The 23225-nt window shown below is 38.7% G+C and overlaps 1 protein-coding gene across 1 annotated transcript in view; it reads left to right on the top strand.

Moving 5' to 3' along the window:
- The first annotated feature begins 317 nt into the window (after positions 1-317).
- The window catches only part of RRP15 (ribosomal RNA processing 15 homolog), a 42680-nt gene continuing 19772 nt past the window's right edge, over positions 318-23225 (top strand). Inside the window, exons 1-4 of the mRNA XM_045455748.1 lie at positions 318-496; positions 12219-12493; positions 15210-15307; positions 17690-17891. Coding sequence (XP_045311704.1) covers positions 352-496; positions 12219-12493; positions 15210-15307; positions 17690-17891 — 720 coding nt within the window. The 5' untranslated portion in view covers positions 318-351. The remainder of the gene's footprint in view (positions 497-12218; positions 12494-15209; positions 15308-17689; positions 17892-23225) is intronic.

Here is a 23225-nt window from a genome sequence, read left to right as displayed (position 1 = left end):
TAGTAGGCCCGGAAGGGGCACTGGAGGAACCTCCTAAACCAACTTTCAATAAAGCGGCACAGAAGGGAAGCGGTGTAGGGAGGAAATCAAAGTGAACCGCTCCTGGTTGCGGCAGCGATCCAGGGCAAGGGCGAGCTGGCCGAGGAGTCGGCTGAGAACGTAGTCACCGATGGTTTTTCTCCCAGGAGGGGACCTCACCTGGACACTCACCAATTCACAGTCTGAGGCCCCAGTCCCGGAACTCCGGGCTAGACGGCCCGCCCCGGAACCTTGTGTTCCCGGAACTAAATGCGGAAGTTCTTTTTGTTACCACCGGTCGCAATTCTCACGGGTCGCTTCCGGTGAGGAAAGATGGCCGCGGCCGCTCGGGACTCACGTGTGGGTGCGGGGAAAAGGCTGAAAAATTCACTGAAGAAGAAAAAGAAGATGAAAATGGTAGCCCGGGCAGTGGCTTCGGAGTTGGAAGAAGAGGGCAAAGACGCTGCCGACAGTGGAGGTAACATACTAGGGTTGAGCTTTGGCTGCTGAAAAAGAAGGCCCAGTTGAACTTGTGGCAAGGAGGGGATGCGAGTGGCTTTGCCGCTAGTTTTATCTTGGCGTGGCCTCGAAGGGGCGATTTGGGCCCAGTGAGAAGACGAGGAAGCGGTGTTCAGGGGGCAGACGCTTTGAAACTCCACATTCTTTTACTACACATTTCCATTGTCACTGTTATTAATGAAAACGGATGAAACTAGTGCTGACAGAAGCAAAAAGGTTACAGAGACGGAAGGCAAAAGGAAGGGGGGGGACATTTGAAATTACGAGTGGGATAGGTTTCGTAGGGAAGGAGCAAAAGGCCAAAAGAGGTTAGAGGGAGGTAGGTGGTATACTTGACTTTTCTTGTGTGGTAGTTGCGTGACTCTGGGAGTTAGAGACCTGATAGCGATGAAGGAAACGAGTACGTGGTTGAAGTAGAATAAAAGTATCAGTTGAACTCTCAGAAACGCTTGCTATTGAAAGGAACGAAAGATACTCTGAGGCCTTCAGCCCTGATGTGACCGTGCTGCGCCTCTTTAACTTCGTCCTTGGCATTAACTTCTTAGGTTACAAGAAATTACAGACAGCCCCTGACATTCTGCGGTCCAGTTATTGCTCCTTTGTACTAGCTAGAGCTTTGCAATAGCCAAAGTTACTCTTTTACAATGTACAGGTCATGGGAGTTATCTGCTCAAGATGGTCCAGTGGCTCCCCATCTCAGAATAACATCCAGAATCCTTAGATTGTATGGTGACCTTCAGGCCATCTTCTCTCCTAATTTCCTACTCTGCCCCCCACTAACTACTAACTGTAATCTAACCTCATTGATATCCTTGTGATTTAACACATCAGACAGGCTCGCACACCAGGGTTTCAGCGTTCCCTGGGGCTTCACTGCCTAGAGTATTTTTCAAATGCTTGTGTGTTTCTCCCTCACTTCCTTCCATCTCTGATTCAGTGTTTTATCTGCAAGACTTGTCCCTGATCACCCTCCGCAACGTACTGCCACTGTTCTTCCTTCATCTTGCCTCCCTGCCTTCATTTTTTGACTTCTCAGGCTTTCTTTTTCTGTCTTTCCCCAATCATCTGACATGTTGTATAATTGCTCTGCATCTCTCCCAGCTGGAACGTACGTTCCCTAAGAGTAGAGATTGCTGTTTCCTAGTACATAAAACAGTACCTGCTGCATACTGGATTTTTCACAGAAATTTAAGTAAATGAATGGATAAACCTGGACTTCCCAAGACCAAGAAGAAGAAACTGCCATTTACTACTGCAGTCTCTAGGTAATTACACTCCTCATCCCCTTTCAAAGGAGTTGAGGAAAACGGTCCATTTGTTGAGCAGGAATTAGAAGTTGTGGTTCTGATATTTCTTGTACTCAACAGCCTAGTTCATGTGGGGTTGTCAGAGAAAGAAACCCTGCATTTGAAGCAGAATGTCAGTACTACTTACAAATTTGGGTGTCAATCAGATTTGTCTGTTCAAGTACTGAATAATTCCAAGTTAGAGCTCTTCTGACTTCTCAGTGCAGTATTGTCAATGCTGATTAGGTCCTGAGGTTCTCTCACTACTGTAGATCCATTACATTGTGGATTAAGAAAGGTCTGGGGTAATGTGGAAACCTAATTATCTAATGTAGTTGGATGACTTCATGTTGAGGATACAAAAGATGAATAAACTGCTGCTCTAGAATTATAGTCTTAGGGAAGATAGATATTAAACACAGGACTGCAATATGTTTTGAGTATTATTAAAAAGTAGTTGTTACAATCACGGTCCAATTAAAATGGTATAAGGATGGAAACAGAAACCCATGTCCTGTAGAACCCAGCTTAGGCATTGCTTTCTGTCTTACACGTATTACTCAGAGTATACTCTGTTATTATTTTAACATGTCTTTCTCCTTATAGATACAGGTTTCCCAAATGCTGGAACTATGTCCTATTTATTTTCATAGGGCCTTCCTTGCATATTTTAGTATTAGGTAGATTTTCTTGTTGAATAAATGGATAAGGTGGCATTTCATCTAGGCCTTAGAAGGATGAATAATTTCCTAAGTCTGGGGGTAGAGATGACGGTTTCCTCAGGCCTACAGGAAAAAGCAAGTACGATGGCACACCGTCTCTTAAGATGCATGGGCTAGTTAGGACACAATGAATTGTCTGCTATGGCTGTAGCTATTCAAAGAAGTTAAACAAGTGAAAACTGGGAACAGAGGGTGAAGCCACATTGTAAAGAGCCTTGTGTGTCGTATGAAGGAGATTGGACTCTCCATTTGTAGGGAGTAGGGAGCTATTGAGAACTTTTAAGGCAGAGGATGACACGTTTATAAATACCACTGCCGGCTCTATGACGACTGACATGGAGTGCCAGAACCATTGATTGGCAGTTGCAAACCTGTGTCAGGGCTTGCACTAGGACAGGACTCTGAAGAGAGAGAAGGGACCCACTTGAAATGTTTTTCAGAAGGAAAACATTCAGTTTTCCAAATAACCAACTTACCAAAAAACTCACAGCACCATACATTTTGGGTGTACTCTACTGGTAGAGCAATTACATAATAACAGCTGTATTTTGAGCATTTCTATGTACTGTTCTATGCTCCTCATGGGTGCATCAGTGCAGTTAATTCTGACAACAGCCCTGTGAAATAGATATTATTTTTACTTTACTTATGGGAAACTGAGACCCAGAGAAGTTATAACTTGCTTATCCCAATACATAAGCTGATCATCGGGTTGATAAATGACAGCCATTATTGAAGTTTGGCTTTAGTGTCTACACTCTTGACCCCTACTTCTTTTCTCTTCACTTTCTGGTCTGTACCCTGTAAGTTTTGACTTCGTTGTCTCCATCAGGATTTCCTTCAGGATTTAGACTGTACCTCTGCAACAGAGGTAAATTATAAAAAGCCTTTTATTTAATAATACATTGAGTAATGTAGGTCCATTGGTTATAAGATGGCACGTCCTCCCTTTGTCTAATGCAGAATTTGTTATTTAGTACAAGGATTCGCTGTTTTCCTCTCATGAAATCAGTTGTTTCTGGAAAGGTGACCCATCTTTGGTAGTTCACTTATTTATGTACGTGTGGCCTTAGCAGAACTAGTAAGGTTTCAAAAAATTTCAGCTAATGGACGCTGAGAAACTTTAAAGGCAGAAGATTGAATTTGGCTTCAGACACATCAGTGAATCAGTGTGCAAATTATAGGCTTATTAAAGTGAAGTGTACCGACTCATTTTATCAGGAAACTGAATGAGAGGCTTCTCTTTGAACTTTAATTGGATCCTAAAAATTGATAAAGATGTGCCTTATCATGAATATTTGAAAGCAAATTCATTTAGCAAGATGCTACTTAAATTTCATAGAAAACACACAGGTATAACCCATGCATTGTTTGAACTTTTCCCTCTGGCTTTAATTTGTTTTGACACATTATGTAAGAAACATAAAAGTGTATATATACATAGATGCTTTTACCAGTGTAAAACTCTTAAGTGTTGTTGTGAGACTTTGCAGAAGTTTCCTGGTTCTGATAAGAGAGTTTGTCAGCTTTGGTAACAGCAGTATCAGAATTTGGCATAGAACCTGATACATGACATAGTACTTAATATCCATTTAGTTAGTCACTGAATAAATTGGAAGTTTCACTTACTGTGATTTTTTACACTTTTCTCTTGTAGTAGGTTTTGTTGAGGGTAAAATTAACAAAGTGTATATAATGTAAACTTACATGATAGCAAAATGATTCAGACTGAATTTTAGTAAATTGTAATACTTTTCAGTAGGGTTTGGAATTTGATCACAGTAGTATCACAAGTGATTACAAATCAGAGCTATGTGGGAGGTAAAATATCAAGCATTATAAAGGGGATGATGACACCTGTATCTGAGTTAACCTTAAACTGCTCAAATTTATTGAACTCATACCTTCTTGCAGGTTCTGATACAGTGTATAGTTGGTTCTTAAGTTTGTATTCTTAAAACACACACAGGCACACATAGCCTCCCTAGTTAGTAAAACAAGTCAGGTGAAGACGTAAAAACAATGGTTGATGATATCAAGTATGATGCAGGGGAGGTTGATAACCTCCACCTCTGTGTTATCCTGGAACTACTCAGATTTATTGAATTGATGCAGTGTTGGAGGTTTAGACACAATGCTAACTTTATTCTTAAGCTTGTAGTCTGTTTGGAAAAAAAAGATTCTGTAGTCAGTAAATTAACCCAGGTGAAAAAAGCCTCGGTCATTATCCAGCGCAATGATGCAATCAACCCCTCCCTCATAGCATGGGCTCATGTGACTGTAACCTGGTAGAGAAGAATGGCAATTTCATGTTTTCTAAATTGTTCTGGTCACATATGTGAAAAATGGCCATATACATCTAACACAAGACTTGATAACAATCCAGTTTAGAAGGTCCTAAGAGCTATCGCCTCATTTTTGATAAACTATAAAGCTGTATTTTAGATATAATAACCTAGCAGATAAATGTGCTTTTCATCAAACTGTAGCTTATAGCTTCCTTCATCATGTAAGTTACTTAAAAATAGCAAAGGAACACGTCTAAGAAATGAAATATATCGTAGTCCTACTTGAGTAGTTTAGCAATTTATAGGACAGACTCAGGAAACAAACTACCTCCAGGCCCTATGCTTTGGCTTGCCTAGATAGCACATCTTTTAATTTGTCTTATAGTAGAACTTTAATTTTATTTTTGGTTATTTTTATGGAAAGCTGGGATGACTTCATTTTTTTCAAAGATAAGTGCTTTAAAATTTTTTAAAGCATCAATTTTGAATATTCTAAATTCAGTAGTAATTGGCAGGAAAGATCATGTGGCTTGAGCAGAACAAATGATTTACAACTAGAATGGGGAGCAGTAGTTTCAAAACTCTTGATAACTAGGGCAATGTGCATTCTTAGGCAGACTCAGAATGGGGATGAGGAAGGGACTCTTCTGGTTACTGAGGCTTAGAAAAAATTTTTTTTAGCGTTTAGTTATTTATTTTGAGAGAGAGGGAGAGGGAGAGCGTGAGCATGAGCATGTGAGGTGGGGAGGATCAAAGAGAAAGGGAGAGAGAGAGAATCCCAAGCCGGCAGAGCCCAGCAAGGGGCTTAATCTCAAGACTGCAAGGTCACGATCTGAGCTGAGATCAAGAATCAGATGCTTAACCAGTTTGGCCACCCAGGTGCCCCTAGAAATTTCTTTTTAATTCAAGCTTTCTTAAATTATTTAATGAATATTTTCTGTTTTAGCTCAGTACAGATTAGTCTGAGTTGAATCTTTGATTCAAAGCTTTCTAGGGCCTCAGGAATCAAACAGTTGTATTTCTCTGTCCCATTAACTTTGTAACTTTGGACAGATTTTTAACTTTTCTAAGCTTTGGAATCATCCCCTGTGTAAATAGAAGAATAAGAGCAACTCATAGAGTGTTTTGAAGATGAAATGGTAATCATAAAAATTGTTTATTTAAATAGTATCTTGCTCCATCCGGATGCCTGGGTGGCTCAGTTGGTTGCTTAAGCATCGAACTTTTGGTTTTGGCCCAGCTCATGATCTCAGTTTGTGAGATCAAGCCCCACATCAGGCTCTGTGCTGACATCAGAGTCTGCTTGGATTCTCTGTCTGTCTGTCTGTCTCTCTCTCTCTCTCTGTCCCTTCCTGGTGTGTGCTCTCTCTCTCTCTCTCTCTCTCTCAAAATAAATACACTTTAAAAACAATAAAAATAGTGTCTTGCTCTAAATACATGTTAGCTAGTTAGAATTGTCAGTATTTTAGAATACTTTGAAAAGTTGTGGCACATGGTGCACCTGGCTGGCTCAGTTGGTAGAGCATCCAGCTCTTGACCATGGGGTCGTTAGTTCAAGCCCCACTTTGGGTGTAGAGCTTACTTAAAAAAAAAAAAAAAAAAAAAAAAAAAGTCATGGGACAGTGACGTTGATCACTTCTAAAATAAAGTCAAAATTAGTCTTCACTTGAGAATTCCCTGGCACGTGCCTTATAGGCTGCAACTGAGACAGTAGATAGAATTGTAATGGAAGCAAAATTCGTTTTACCTTCTGTTTTTTGGCATCCTTTTCTTTTTTTAAATTTTTTAAAATGTTTGTTTATTTTTGAGAGAGAGAGAGAGACAGAGACAGAGACAGACAAAGCACGAGCGGTGAGGAGTAGAGAGAGAGGGAGACACAGAATCTGAAGCAGGCCCCAGGCTCTGAGCTGTCAGCACAGAGCCCTACGCAGGGCTTGAACCCACCAACTGCAAGATCATGACCTGAGCCGGAGTCGGTCACTCAACTGGCTGAGCCACCCAGGCGCCCCTCTTGGCATCCTAAAGCTTTTGCTATCTCTCATCTCTGGTCTGTCTTCCAGGTTTTCAGTGTCCTTGTTTGCCTGGTTACTCTCTTATTTATTTCATGTTGACTACCAGATCTGTAGGAAGTGCTTTTCATGTGTTATCTCATTTAATCAACATAACAAATCAATGAGGTAAATCCTGTTTTCATGCCTGTTTTGCTACAAAGAAACTGAGACAAAGAGGAGACAATACTGTTGGGAAGTAATGGAATCAGGACTTAATGCCAAGTCTGTCTGATTTTATAACCTGAGCTTGTCATCCTTGAGCTGTATAACTAACTGGTCGTCCAAAGATTCCCATTCAGCTCTTCACATGTCTTGTAGATTCCGGCTACCAGAGGTGTTCCTTGCTTGTTCATTTCTCCTTCTCCACAACCACATTAAAATTCTTATCATGTGTGTCTAATGTGTGTGGTATGTAATCAACACTTAAATGTTTACTATGGGCTAGGCACTCTCTTAAGGACTTTATATATATTAACTCTTAATCGTCATAAACGGTATCAGATACTGAAGTAGATACTATTTTATTGCCGTTTTTACAAGTGAGGACACTAAGGCAGAGAACTTAATAACCGTCAGAAAAGTCACATAGATTTATATCTGGAGTTGAGGTTGAATTCAGGCAGCCAGACTTCTGTTTTCATACTTTTAACTACCACTAGCTGATGTCTACCAAGTTTTTATGAGGGATTCTGTTTGATTTAGAGTAAATTCTAAAGGTGTGAAGTAAGTTAAATGTTAACCAATAGCCTTAATGCTCCCAGATGGTATTTGTATTTTAAAAGAACAGCCTTCTTAATCCAATAGAGAAACTGTTTAAAAATAAAGTCCTAAGGTAAGTACCAAAAGGAAAAAAACACGAGAAATTTGGCCTCTTACTGGAACACACGTATAGTGCTGTAATTTTAAACTGCTTGGTTTTAATTTGGGGGTTAATGTGCATATTTTATTTCTTGGATCGTAAATCAGACCAGCTTTTTTATAAACCAGCCAGCTTTTTATACTCAGTCCTTACTTTCCAGTTCCCAGATCCGGTTTCAGCTGGTCTGAACTTGTTGTCATTTCATAAACATTTCACCTTTAACATTCCCATGCTTTTGGACGTGCTGGTTTATGCTGCCTGGAATGCCCATAATAATGATGATTATAATAATTTTAATTTTTATACAGGGCATTGATTCAGATCTAGGATGTTTTTGGTTCTAGATTTTAGTGATCATGCCCCCTGCCTCTTTCAATTCCCCTGGGTTGTGGAATCTTACTTCCTTGGCCTCCTCCCTTCTCTTGTCATTGAAACCCTTGCTTAACCTAAGAAGTAACTTTAATATCCTTTGTTAAAGATATCCCCAGTCACCCTTTCCTCATTACCTTTTCTTTTTCAAAAGAGCACTTACGAATTTTACAAATTGTAAAACCAAATTTTGCAGTTGGTTAATGGATTTATGACCCTACTAAAACATGTGACTTCTTCAAGGAGAGAAACCTACATCTAGATTTTTCACTTTCCCTTTCCTTCCCCATCATTCATGAATGCCCAATAAATATTGAAGGACTGAGTCTTCTTAAAACTTTATCCCATTTCCAAAGGCTAAGGAAAGTAGCTCACTAAATCTGGGATCAGAGACAGATGGTAAATTTGAAAGGGAGCTGGAAGTTTGGGGAGAAGGCAGCAGGAGATGGAAATGCCCATGCCTACCACAGTACCGCAGAGCTCTAACCCTGGCCTGCCAGTATGGTAGGTAGTAACCGCTAGCCACACGTGGCTTTTTAAATGTAAAGGGATTAAAAATTCAGTTCCTCAGGTGTCCTGGCCTCATTGGAAGCACTTCAGTAGATTCTAATACCTGGTGGTTAGTGGGCAGCTCCGAAAGAATATTTCCGTGAATGCAGAAAGTTACATTGGAACCTTTAGTTATTACTTCCAGTAAGCGTTCTTTGTAGCCCTTCCTTAATTTCCAGATTTTAAAAATAGGATGTAAACTTAGAGTTAATGTTTAAGGTAACACACAAGACTTCAAAGGAGGTTTTACTTATATGGTGCTGTGGATATATTCACTTAACTTCTGTTGTTAAAGATCAGTTAGTAGAAAATTCAAAAAAAATCTCATTTTCATAGTGTACAGTGAAATTTTAAGAACCAGTTCTACTTTCTGATTTGCTCTATCTTCGGTATCCTTGAAGTAAATCCTGTTTTTTAGTATGCTGGAGGACCTCATTACATTGGCATTTTTTATTTATATAAAACCTGATCATTTCCATTTTTGCAGTGAATGCCTGACACCTCTGAGTTAGAACTTCTTTTTAAAGATCAAAATTTATGAATCATGTGGATATTTTGGGATTTTTAAATTGGTTTATATGGGTTGTATAAAATGGTGTTATAAAACTTTTCATGGATTTATTGTGTGCCTAGAATATGCATATTGTGATAGTCTGAGTAAGAAACGTCAAGAAAAATAACTAAAGTTTAGAAATAGAGAATTGGAGTAGCTTATTACAGTCGTAAAATCTTTTGGCTGCCTTTACAGTGCAACTGAAAACGTGAAATTTGTTGCAGTTTGTGTGTGAATTCATCAGGACAAAACACTAGATGTCAGTATTGTAGTTTTGACATTTTACCAGGAGCTGGTAGACTTCTGTTTTTAATCACCCAGCTCTTCTTCATCAACACAAACTTTTAAGCTGTTATGCCTCTTTACATTTAGATTCATTTCTTACTAGGAGAAGCACTTGTCACAGAATTGTTTATTTTGCTTTTAATGTTGGTGCAGTGCTACTAACTCAGGAATAAAACATGTATATTTTTTTTCATCCAATTACATTCTCTAAACTTTGTTTCTCAGTGTACTTTCCAGGGAACACTGGTCCTAGGAGATGCTTCTCAGGGAAAAACTGTGTGACTCTGAAATCTGGTATATAGTAGACAGTCAGACTCATGGAATTCAATGATGGTGCTAAAAGCTTTTGTTTGGCAAAATCTAAGTACTTTTTAAAATGTTTTATAAATAATAAAGTTCTTAAATCACCTGTATTTGCTTGTCAAAGCTTACAGTCACACTTTGTTAGATTTTGTACATTTACCCAGCATGCAGGATACAGAGAAAGCTTCAGATTAAATATGTGGCAAATGAGTTTCTACTTAAAATTTTTTTCTCTTTATAAAGAAATGTGCAGAATGTCCTGACTCCTTATTTCAGCTCAGGCCATGATCTCAAGGTTGTGTGGGGCTCCTCACTGGGCTCTGTGCCTGCTTAAGACTCTGTCTCTCTCTCTCTGTCTCTCCTCCCCTCCCCCCCTTTCTGTGTCTGTCCCACTCGTGCTCGCTCTCTCTCAAAAAAAAAAAAAAAAAAAAGAAAGGAAAAGAAATGTGCAGCATAGCATAGTAGGGCAGTAGAATTATTAGCAGGTTCTCCCATTATCTCATTTACTTTTTGATAACATTGACGCACTTATCACACTTTGAAGATACTTTATTTTTGCTTATGTGCTTGAGGTTCATTTGTTTCTATATGTGTAAAATGTTTCATATGTTTTTATTTTCCGTTTCCTAATGTAAGAAATTTTCATCTGAAATGTATTAAATAATTTGGTTTTACATCTTTTTCATTTCATAAATTCCCAATACTTAAATAAAGATATTAATAGTAGAATTGCAGGTATTACAATGACTAGCAAAGTCGGATCTTTCTGGCACATCTCTCTTAATTCATGACCTACAAGGGAGATAGAGAGGATCACCCAGAAGTTAACAGCTGACTATACATTCAGCTCCTTTTATTTTTGTCACGACAATAAGCTGAATTAAGGGAAAAAAAGAAAGGATATTTAAAACAATATGCACATTTAATTGAAATTACTTAAGGAAGGGGGGAGTTGAGTTGAGGGGCAGGCAGGTTATTTTGAAGTAAGAACAAAAAACAATGAGACTTCTCAGAGGTAGGAGCAGATGTCCTGGTTATGATGCTTCGCTCTGGTGCGGGGAGATAGACCCAGCACAGACTCCCCAGAACGCGGTGCTTTTTTAGCTCCTCTTCTGCTTATGAAGAAATATTCCAAGTTACTAAGCTGTTGGACGATTGTCTCCTTTGAAGGATTTCCTAATAAGCTCCATAGGCTTCTGAAGAACAAAACAGAAGCTGTCCAGAAGGCTGTGGCTCCTGTCGATGTAGGCATACCATGCTGGTGGTCCTGTTGGTCAAGTGCATTGAGCTCCGGAAGTTGAGAAAGCATGCAAAACTTAAGGTTCAAGAGCTTCTCAGCAAGTTGAGTTTTAGGCAAGGCCACTGATTAGACTCTTCTTTCTGCCGATCTTCTGACCCCAGCTATTTGAGTCTTAAAAGATGAACAAGCTGGCAGGAGTGCCTGGGTGGCTCAGTCAGTTTAAGTGTCTAACTTCCCCTCAAGTCGTGATCTCATGGTTTGTGAGTTCGAGCCCCACATGGGGCTCTGTGCTGTTAGCATGGAGCCTGCTTAGGATCCTCTGTCCCCATTTCTCTCTTTCCCTCTCCCACTTGCATTCCCTTTTTCTCTCTCTCAAAAATAAATAAACATTTAAAAAAAAAAAAAAAAACCCAGATGGACAAGTGGCAAATAACCCCTCTGTACTTTTCATGGAGATTGTGCACGATAAAATTCCAGCAGTCCACTTTCATAGCCGCGGCTCAGAACTTGATGTTGTCATTCAGTTGCCATTTAATCTTCAGTATCTTGGGTGGATGTTACTTTATTAGATTATTTTTCAGAAATGTTAAAACACCTAACTTTATAATGTTATGTGCAAATTCTATAAAAGAAGACTGTGTTTTTATGTTTGTTTTATAGATTTTCACACACACAAATAGAGAATTTTAAATCTCTGGGTCAAATCTCCAGAGAGGTTATTCTGACTTCCTGTACCATGGAGACATTATACCATTTTCTTGATGATTAAAGTTGTTTGTTAATCGTTTTAAAAATATAATCTTCATTAGTCTCTTTGAGTAGTTTAATGACACAATTAAGGCCCATGGACTTGAACGCACCCTACACTGCCCCCATGTCAGTACCTGCTGCTACCTTGATGGCTAAGAGGTGGTGTGGGCTGTCGGATTTGTTTCTCCTACCTGGGTCCTGGGTGCTGAGGCCCAGCATGACTGGGCCAGGTCTTTGGGGCCTGATGACTGCAGGGTGGAGGGTCCTTTTGCCCTCTGCTGGCATTGAGCTGCGGGACTTGAAAAGCCCCCTCTTGCAGGAACAGAGGCAGATGGAGGATTGTCAGCTTTAGAAATTTCCTGGGGGTCGGCATGGCCTTGGCAGCCTCTTCCTCAGGTGTTAGAGTTAACTTGTTTCTACTCTTAGGTTCCGTAAGAAGCTGTGGGCCAGAAAAGGATCACTTTTCTTCTGATGATGAAGCAGCGGAAGCTGATAATGAAGATGAAGTTGAACCCAACGGCAATGAAAATGGAAATGCACCCGAAGCTAGTGTTGGAACTAATGTGGGCTGGGCGGATGCCATGGCCAAAATTCTTAACAAAAAAACTCCTAAAAGCAAACCCACTATCCTGGTCAAAAACAGAGAGCTGGAAAGGGAAAAAGAAAAGTTAAAACAAGAGAGACTGGAGAAAAGAAAACAGGTGTGTCTTACTGGCTGTTTTGTAGATCAGACTGTTTGCCTCGTCTGGTTACTATCTGCACCGAATCCTTCCTGGCGGTGTTGGTCCAGTTCCCATTCTGGCTGTCAACTGGATCTGACACAGGGGTGAATAACCACAGTTTTGTTCAGAAACCTCATCTAAATTACTCCATTGAGCACATTCACTTTTTAAGCATCTAAGCAAAGAAATAGAAATTAAACTCCCAAGAAATTTATCCTTTTAAAAGCAAGTAATACATGTGGCAGTGACTCCTAGGGCTAAGTATTTCATTCAGTTTTGCTGTTTGTATCATCATCATTAGGTTCTGAACCAATATAATCCTGTTAGTTACTTTTTGCTAAAAACCTATTTTGTGAAATAAATCTGTGAAGATGTCATCCTCAGGGATTGGTTGCAGTTCTGCAAACGGACTATTTCAGTGCTAGATAAACTTGAATTCATTATAACTTTGGTTAAAGCACTGATGATAGAAGTTAGACTCACACTGTCTGCTGATTAGAGGGCAGAAGTTGGACTTCAGTTTGCCATCGTATATTATAAAAATAAAGAAACAATACGATTTTTAAATTTTTTTTTTTTTTCAACGTTTATTTATTTTTGGGACAGAGAGAGACAGAGCATGAGCGGGGGAGGGGCAGAGAGAGAGGGAGACACAGAATCGGAAACAGGCTCCAGGCTCCGAGCCATCAGCCCAGAGCCTGACGCGGGGCTCGAACTCACGGACCGCGAGATCGTGACCTGGCTGAAGTCGGACGCTTAACCGACTGCGCCACCCAGGCGCCCCAACAATACGATTTTTAAATCTCTTGTACTTGATGATGTATTTCTATGTCTAAAATACTTTTTAATGAAAGAAAAATAACTTTCTATAATCGTACTGACAATGTAAAAGTACTGATTTCCAAGAGGTACTTCCTAGGTAAAAAAAAGAAAAATAGATTTGAATTGGCATATATTTCCTTTTAAGTTCATCATCCCCCTTCCCTTGTTTCAAGGGAATTGTTTTCTTTGTTTCTAATGCTAGTTACTCTGTGCAGAAGGCTATATGAAGATGAGCTTTTTCAAGTGTTGCGTTTAGAAACAGTTATTAATTCAGTATTCTCATTTTACTTTAAGATAAATTTTATCTCTAAATCTTACTAATAGCTTTTCAACTGAAAATTTGAAAAATTTTCTGACAAAAGCTGGAGAAAGCTTTAAAAATAAGATCTTTAATTACTTCTAGCCCCAGTGTTCTAGTGAAGGTAAGAACATTTTGAAGCCAAGAGAAATGGGTCTCTTCACTCTGCTCCAGGCCAGTGCTTTGTAAGCTAGAGATGATACTGTTCGAATAATGTATGAAAACGTTGGGGCGCCTGGGTGGCTCATTTGGTTAAGCATCCAACTTCGGCTCAGGTTATGATCTCACGGTTCGTGGTTCTAGCCTTGCGTCAGGCTCTGTGCTGACAGCTCAGAGCCTGGAGCCTTCTTCGGATTCTGTGTCTCCCTCTCTCTCTGCCCCGGCCCTGCTCACACTCTGTCTCTGTCTCTCAAAAAAGTGAATAAACGCTAAAAAATATACATTTGCAAAGGGGGGAAAAAAAAAAGAAAACACACCTATTGATACCAGAAACAGGACACAATAGATACAAACGCTCTTATATATTTCTGAGTAGAGTCTGTGCAAATCACATTGTTTTTTACTGTTAAATATTGTCAGTTTCTGGAATATCAAGTACTTATTTCTAATCATAAGTATAAAAATAAACTTCAAATTTTTTAAAAAGTTTTTGGGGATTATGCATGCCTTGGGTACTACAGATAATTAAGACTCAGCTGTTTTAAACTTATAAGTAAGATTTTTAAATTTATGGCATAATCTACTGAATTTCATGACAGTTAAAGTAAATTATCTGATCTGGGGAAGAATCTATTCCCTTAGAAAGGAATCTGGCTAATCTTTTATAGCGAGAGCAGGAATTTGATTTTACTGTGATTGGACGTTTTCATTAATACAAAATGAGACATTACACAGATGGAGGAAAGGAACAGATAAAAGGAGATTTTTTCCTACTGGTTCTAATTATGCCTTTGATGCTCACCAGCTTCTTGGGGATGAGCTCATCGTATTTGGTGTATTTGATGTATTTGATATTAGGTGATACGTTGGCCCGAGACGGCAGTATATGCCAATGGAGTGTGCTGATGTGTCACGTCAGGTGCCTGGGACCAGAGTACTAATGGATATGATGCTCTGCTTTTAAAAGCTGATACAAATTCTTAACAATTCTGACTACTGAGAAAGACAGTTTCTGAAAAATAAAGAATGTTTAAACTTGTGGTTACCAAAGACGGTAGTTTGGGGTCTGCCTGATGCTTAACCTCCGACGATCTGGTGGTGGCAGGTCAGGTAGGTGGCTCTCTCACACCCACCTTGTCCTGCCTGGCTCAGTCAGGCCCCTGCTCTGGCAGCTCTCCAGGCCCCTGCTGTCAGAGAGCCTGACGGAAACTCACTTTGTGCTTCTCACATGACATGCTGAGTGCTAACCACAGGCCCCCTGAGCTGAACCCCCCAAATGTGGGTTTTTTCAGTCCTTGTGACAAACTAAGCCAGAATGATTTATTACCTTTGTCCTTTCACAGAGTATCATATCAAAGTATGCTGCACTTTCAAAAATGCCTAATATTCTTTCACATAACAATATTTATAACACAGCTCGATAAGAAGCGGGAATGGGAAATGATGTGCAGAGTAAAGCCAGATGTTGTCAAAGACAAAGAAACAGAGAGAAATCTTCAGAGAATTGCAACAAGGTAAGACTGTTCTTGCCCTTTAAAAAATAATATACTAAAGCTTTGATAGTGATCCATTTCTGACTAGACCTGATTCTTAAGCTCTGCCTTCTCAGAGCCATGTGATTTATATCAAAACCTGCCTACTTAATACTGAATTCAGCCAAAGGTTTTGCAGGTCTCGTGAGGCAAGAATATCATGTCCTCAGTGTATATTTGGTTTGAACCAATTTGAGATCATCTTATTTTTATAGTCACGAGAACAGTGTAATTAGACATGCATTTCTCTTATGACGATTGTCTGAATTTATGGCACTAGATGACTGTTTTTGTTATCTTGCATTGTACTTGAGGCGTAAGGAATTCTGCATTATAGCAGTTTATGCAGGCCTTTCACTCTGCATTTTTTATCATTGGCACCAAATGTTTACTTGATGCCCTCTGTGTCCAAAGATAAATAGAACCTGGTGGCTGCTGGGTGGTCCTTGCCTACTCACCTGTAGGAATTCTAGTCTCTTTGAGACCAGAGGTATATCCTGTGTGTTGGGAACATACAGCAGCAGATTGTCAGGGCAGTGGGGAAGACTTCACAGAGGAGAGAACATTTGAGCTGCTACTTGAAGAATATAGCAATTATATGTAACGGAATTACTTTTAATTTTCTAGTTACCTACATTATTTGGGTCATTTTTTAAACCCATCTGACTGTTCTACAGTGAGATAAGAGTTTGAACATAGAGCCAGACTGCTGGGTTCAGATCCCAGTGCCCACTTAATCATCTGTGTGTCCTTGTGCATGCTACCTAATTTTTCTCCATCTCAGTTTATTTACTTGTAAAAACAGTAGAATATTGTGTCCACCCTGCAGGATTTCTCTGAGAATTAAATAAATTAATAACATAAAAAGAATTTAGAAAAGTGTATGGTTGGTGCACAAGAATAAGTACCTCCTTAAATTTTATACCTTAGGTACCTCACTTTCCTCACTTTGGTCCCAGCCCTGCTTGGAAGGCTGTGGATTTTTATCCTTCTTATAAGCTAATAAGCTAGCCTGTTAGTTTCCTGGATACTGGCAAAAGACAGGAGACTTTGGGTCAGAGACAAAGGACTGTTGGCAAAGCAGTAGCCAGAGCGTCACGTTCCCACTGGTTACCATTGTCCCTCAGGGGCAACACAGGTGCCCTGTATGGATGCTTGAGTGTGCGATGGGTTGTGTTACAGGAGAACACTGTTCTTGGGAATCTGTTGCTTTTATGGTGAATGGTAACAAGCCTGCTCTTTGTCTTGGGGAGAGGTTACCTCTTCCCTCGAGGTTGCATACCGTAAACTAACTCTCAGAAGTGACCTGTGTAGGGAACAGTCAGGACCTTGCATCCTTGAAAAACTTAGCAAGAATGTACAGAGATGCTCAGGGTCCATGGCAGAGTACCTCTCCCAGTGATAGAATTTTAGAGCTGGAAAGGATGTTAATAGTTTAAATCAGTGTTGTCCAGTAGAAATATAATGTGAGCCACATATATATTTTAAAATTATTTGGTAGCCACATTGAAAACAGTTAAAAAAGAGAGAGGGGTGAAATTAACTTGAGTAACATATTTTATTTAACCCATTATATCCAAGTCATTTTTATTTTATCATATAGTCAGTATAAAACAATTATTAATGAGATTTTAAAATCCTCTTTTTTCATACTAAGTCTTCAGAATTGAGTGTGTATCGTAAACCTGGAGTATATTGCAATTTGGACTAGCCAGTTCTATTTCATGGCTCACTAGCTCTGTGTGGCTCATGGCTACTGTAATGGACACTGCAGGTCCTAACCTTCAGAATTCATCTTGGAATGAACTTAACTACAGAACAAAGTTTTTTGAATAAGTATTTCTTAAAACTGGATTTTAAAATTAGTTTTATATTAGAAGAATTGCAGATAATATAACTGAATATTTTTTAAGCTACTTGAGTATAATTTTTCCCATTTATATAAGAAATTGAGATCTAGAAAACCTTCTAGATGTTACAGTCAGATGGTTAGACAGCTAACTGTGAAGGCTGCTCTCTTTCCAGCACATTATGATGCCTTCAGTTCTTGTAGAATTCTATTTTGAGAAATAAATGTTTTGTTAAAAGTAATTTTTAGTTCTAATTGCACAGAAGTTGATTTAGAAAGATGAAAGCTGAAAAGAAAAATCACCTATAAATTCACGTATATTTATTCTCTATTCAGAAATTTATATTCCTTCGTTGAAATGTATGTTCATTTTTCAGATTCAGCTGTTTTCATTTGAGTGCCTATTAAATGCCTGCCTCTTTCCTAAGTGGTAAAAATGCATTGTTTTCATCCTCCATGTTTGTACTCTAGTGTAATTGTATTTAATGTTGTTCTGGTCATTTTCTGTTCTATAGGGGTGTGGTACAGCTATTCAATGCTGTTCAGAAGCATCAAAAGAACGTTGACGAAAAGGTTAAGGAAGCCGGAAGCTCAATTAGAAAACGTGCTAAATTGATATCGACTGTTTCCAAGAAAGATTTCATCAGCGTTCTGAGAGGGATGGATGCAAGTACAAGTGACAAAAGTTCGAGTGGAAAGGACTTGAAAGCCAAACAGGTAAGACTTTTATGTAGGATTCAGTACATCTGACTTTTAGCTCTTAAACTAAAGTTTTGGGGTGAAAAAGCACACTACAGATGTAAAGGTTTGGATTCTTAAGCTTCATGATGATTTATTCAGTATGGAAGTCGCCAGTTTAAAGGGACATACGTACCCCTGCTGTTAGCGGTCGGGAACCAGGGGAGTCAGAGATGGAGCGGGATCTCTGCATCTGAAACCCTGCCCTTTGTGCCTTTTGGAGAATAGAAACCTGAGTGAGGGATACGGCTTCGGTTTGAGATGTTCACTCACAGAGGTAACCGTGATGGTTTGTAACTTCAAAATATGAAGGGTTGGAGCTTTGGGGAACACGGTGGAGACGAACTTTGGGGAACACCGTGGAGAGTCATCCTTGTGCTGAGGCCGCTTGGTGATGTCTGACCGGTTGGAAGATAAGAGTATAACTACCGTTTGTAACGTCTGGCACCGTAACTTTGCTTCTCCAGTTCTTTCCACCTGTGGGCCCCGATAGTTTACTTCTTAATGTGCCAGGTGAGAGGTTCTGAAACGTGCTGCACTCTCGGTAGGGCTGTTTGTTTTGTTTTTCAATGAAAGAGAAGTGCAGGTGTACTTGATGGCTTCATTTCTGTTGCATCGGGCAACGGAGTCTCTGTTAGAAGTTGTTTGCTTGTCTTTCGGTTTGCCATTTGAACCTCTGGCAAGAAGGGCATTCAGGAATTTCATGCTAGCCTAGGGGTTCAAGTATTTTTTCAAGTTATTTGACTAAGTTGCCATTTTACCTAATTTTGACAAAAGTTTTCTAGGCTGTTTAACTTTATCTCTTGCATATTAAGGGGCCCCAATTTTTTTTTAATTATCTGTATGATACTGATGCTCACTGGTGCTGCTCTTTTACGTATAAACACATGAATACTGTATTTGGGGATGTATGCTTTTTAGTTAAAAAAACCTAACCTTCTTTGTTCTCACAAGGGACATTTTACTCTAAAAATTAGAGAAAGACCCAGCAGCATTGAGCAAGAAAGAGCTAGCGGGAAGATGGAAAAAGAAAGATCTTTGTTTTTTTTTCTTTTTTTCTGTTCATTTCAAAATAATTTTTAATAGAAGCATTTGTTTTGCTTTGGGATTATTTTTTCCATGAGTTGTGAAAAGACATAAAGGGTTCTTTCTAGTGCCATTGTTTCTTCTTTCTTACCATTTGCATTTTTGCCCTTGACTTTCTTTTATTCTACTTCACTGTCAAACCAGTGGCTTTGCTCTCAAAATAATTTGTTTCTAAAACTTCTTACCCCATACTAACAACACTTTGGCACATTTATTTTTAAAATGTTGCTTTCACTGTGATTTCATTTTTATGGGAAAACCACCAGAGTCATTATTTTTATTGGGCTTGGTTTTGCATGTGAATAACGTAAAAAAAGTAATATAGTATTTCTGATAGGGTCATTTATTAATATCAAAAATATTTACTAAGTGCCTGTTTGTACAATATCCTTGTATCTTTTAAAGTCTTACAATTCAGACAGACAGATGACTTAAGGTAAATAAGATTAACAGATTCCACATTGATATGTCTAGACTGCACATTATCAGTTACACTAAGCATAGTAAGAGGTAAATTCAGTGACTGCCCTTTTTGTGGGAGAAGTTTTGATTTAACTGTAATATGCATTTAGGACATAGGTCAGCAAACCTATGAAGTTACTTGAAATAGATGGACTTTTTAAGAGAGAGAGAGAATCCCAAGCAGGCTCCACATCATCAGTGCAGAGCCCATCGCGGGGCTTGATCCCGCAAACTGTGAGGTCATCACCTGAGCTGATATCAAGAGTCAGACGCTTGACTGAGCCATCCAGGTGCCCCAGAATGGGTGGATTTTAAAGCAGTTGAAGAGAAGGAGACAAGTTAAAGGTGGGAATGGTGGGCCAAAGTGCTATTCAGAAATTAGAAATGGATTAATGAAATGGATAAAGGAGGATATTAATTAAGTAAAAAATAAGATTTTCCTTTTTTTCTCCTATTTTGTCTTTTCTTAGCACCATAGCTATTGCTGTTACACATTTTCCTAATAGATGCCCCTTCCCTTCTCAGTCTTAACAGAAGAGCTTTTGTGAAAGTTCTCATTGTCCCTTTCCTGGGCATAATGGGTCAGCACCCAGGCTTTTCATCCTGAATTCCTAATGTTATGAAATCTTTAAAATTTAGAGTCAGTCCATGTATAAACTGCGTTCACTGGCAGCTGTCTATCAGAATGCCAATCTGGAAAACCTTCTTTAACCTTCTTAACCCTGTCCTGTTATTCGTAGTTGTGGCATTAAAGTCTTATGTTCAAAAACAAAAAAAAAAAGCCAGCAGTTTCATGTTAAGAAAGCCGGATAGAATTATAATAATATAAACTAGAGATTGGATCCATTATACGAACATACATTAGGAGTGCGTTTGTTTTTGTTTTGTTTTGCTTTATTTTATTCCTCAGAAACACTTAGAACTTGGGCTGATGTGTTGGCTGATTATACGTAGTGGGTGGCATGGTGGCTCCTTAAATGATAAGTCCATGTTCTGATTCCCAGAACCTGTGAATATACTTTATTTAGAAAAAGGGTCTTTGCAGATATAACTAACTTAAGGATCTTAAGGTGAAGAGATCATTCTGAATTGTCTGGGTGGGTTCTAAATCCAGTGTTAAGTATCCTTACAAGAGATGCACAGGGGAGATTTGCCAGACAGAAGTAGGAGGAGGCAGAGTAACCACAGAGTCAGAGATGGGGGTGATGTGGCCCACGAGGCAGACAGCATTCAGTATGTAGGCTTGTTCAGTACAGTCTCCTGTGTTAATCAGTGTTCCTGAGTTCAAGACTTTTCTGGTTCAGTATCTTCAGAGACTAAACTACCTGTCCATGTTAGGGTCTGTCACCAGCCTCCATCAGCCAGGGAGGGAACTTAGAAGTCCAACTGCTTCTTAACACAGACTGTCAGCCAATCTTGTATTTTTATCACACCGTCTCACCTCCACTTGCCCCCTCGCGTCCAGTTCCTAAGCATGGATCCAATTTCTCACTTAAACGTTAGCTTTTTCTTCTTTCTAATTGGTTACCACTACTCTATCCAGTTTTCATTTATATCCCAAAACTTGTTGGCATATTGTGTCTATAATTATTTCCCCTTCTGTGTTGTTTCCTTGTTTGTTTATAACTTTTATACTTTTGATTTTAGTTGGCTTTCCATAAGAATTAGAGATAAATACATGTCTGCTATTTAATTGGAAGATTTCCTTTTTATTTTAAAAAGCAAAGAGGTTAATCTTGTAACTTCCTGTTGCTTTGATGGAATTATTGGTAGTCTTTAATTTTAAGGGGTGCCTGGGTCGCTCAGTCGGTTAAGTATCTAACTCTTGGTTTCAGCTCAGGTCATGATCTCACAGTTCGTGAGTTCAAGCCCCATGAGTTCAAGCCCCATGTTGGGCTCTGTGCTGACAGCCTGCTTGGCTTTCTCTCTCCCTCTTTTTCTGCCCCTCCTTCACTTGCACACGTATGCACTGTCAAAAAATAGAATAAAAACTTTTTAAAAAGTAAACAAAAAAAATTAATTGTAAAAATATTTAACAGTAAATCTTTAAATATTTGATAATAGAAAATTTAAAAAATTTTTGTTTATTTTTATTTTTGAGAGAGTGAGTGGGGGAGGGGCAGAGAGAGAGAGACTCTGAATCTGAAGCAGGCACCGAATCTGAGCTGTCAGCACAGAGCCCAGTGTGGGGCTCAATGTGGGGCTCGAATTCAGGAGCTGTGAGATAATGACCCGAGCTGAAGTCGGATGCCCAACTGACTGAGCTACCCAGGCGCTCTGATAATAGAGATTTTTTAATGTTTTGAAGTGGATTATTTAAAAACTACTTGTTTATAAACATTTTTCTAAAGTTTTAGCCTTATGGAGGGGAAAATGTCCATGTAAAGCAGATACGTGCATTTCCTGCATTTTTCTGGGTCTGCATCTTCTTGGAGGCAAGCTTTATGAACATCCCTGTTCCTTTTAGGATCTTTAGATATCTAAATTCATGCTCTGGCATGTGTGTGGTTAATGTTGTTTCTTAGAAAATAAAGAAAAGAGAGGGTATGATTTAAAATATATAGTATATTGATTTTGTTTTTTAATCTGATAAGCAGAATTAGTAAATCATCTCTTTACCGTCACATAGCTGTGACCTTCCTTTAAATCTGTTTGAAGGGTCATTTGTATTATGCAGCATACATCTACATTTGGTTTATTTCATTTCATATTTTTATATTTATTATTTTTGTGAGTTACAACTTTAACTGTTAAAAGTCTGCTTGTTAATGGTTGAAAACCATAATCTTTTTCAAAGGCTTTTGATTCCTAGATAGGAGCATATTTTTTATATGTTCCAAAGACTGCCTTTCATATCATTAGCTATTTATCAAGGTATTTTTAATCTTCTGATTCTGCTGACTTGGAGATTATTGTTGCCCTTGAATTTTTTAAATCTGTTTTTTCTTAATTTTATTATATGCCGTCATTATTTCTGGAGTAAAGGCTTTCTGGGAAAGCCTTCCTTAGAGGCCAAAAAGGTATAATTGCTTTTTAAAGATCATTTTTAGGGCAAGGGAGTTTGAAAAGACATAAGTTAAAAGATGTCAAACTGATATATTAAATTACATTTGAGTCCTTAATTACTATACTTTATTTCTTGGAGCTGAGCCTGGATCCTGCAAAGTAAAACAAAAAGGTACTTGATGGGCTCATTTTAGAAGAGATAACAGCTAATATCTGTAAATCAAAAAGCCTTCAATAGAACTTAGGGTAAGTAGTATTCTGAGTATTTTTCATCTATTAAGCAAATGAGTTGTTTCTTCTGTTACATATGAAAGGGTTAACTTTTTTTTCTTAATAACAATTGCACGTCTTTTTCATTATGTTAACTCAGGCCATTTGTACAGTGGATATCCATCACTTTAATAAATGTAGATTTACATGTACATGTAATAAATGTAGATTACATCTGTCATTTACAAATGTAGCATCTATTTTTTTTTTCTTTTAAATTCCTTATATTACAAAGCTTATGTTTAGAAGGAAGTCACTTGTGTTTGTGACTTCAGCGCCCTATGTCTACTTCTCAGTAATGCCCATTGTTTTCTTGATTCACTAGCATGTCACGTCACAAAAATTCTTGTTAAATCAATAGTAGAGACTTGGATAATTTTTTTTTTGTTTTTATTTCATGTATATTTTTCTGAGATAGGGCCATGAGAAAGAACACTGTTAGTGGAAGTGAGAGAACCTAAGAAAAGGGGGATTCTTATCCAAACGGTA

The sequence above is a fragment of the Leopardus geoffroyi genome, chromosome C3, assembly GCF_018350155.1.
Source record: "Leopardus geoffroyi isolate Oge1 chromosome C3, O.geoffroyi_Oge1_pat1.0, whole genome shotgun sequence".
Classification (NCBI taxonomy): Eukaryota; Metazoa; Chordata; class Mammalia; order Carnivora; family Felidae; genus Leopardus; species Leopardus geoffroyi.
Note: the sequence above shows the minus strand (reverse complement) of the source record. Positions and strands in the feature narration are given on the sequence as shown.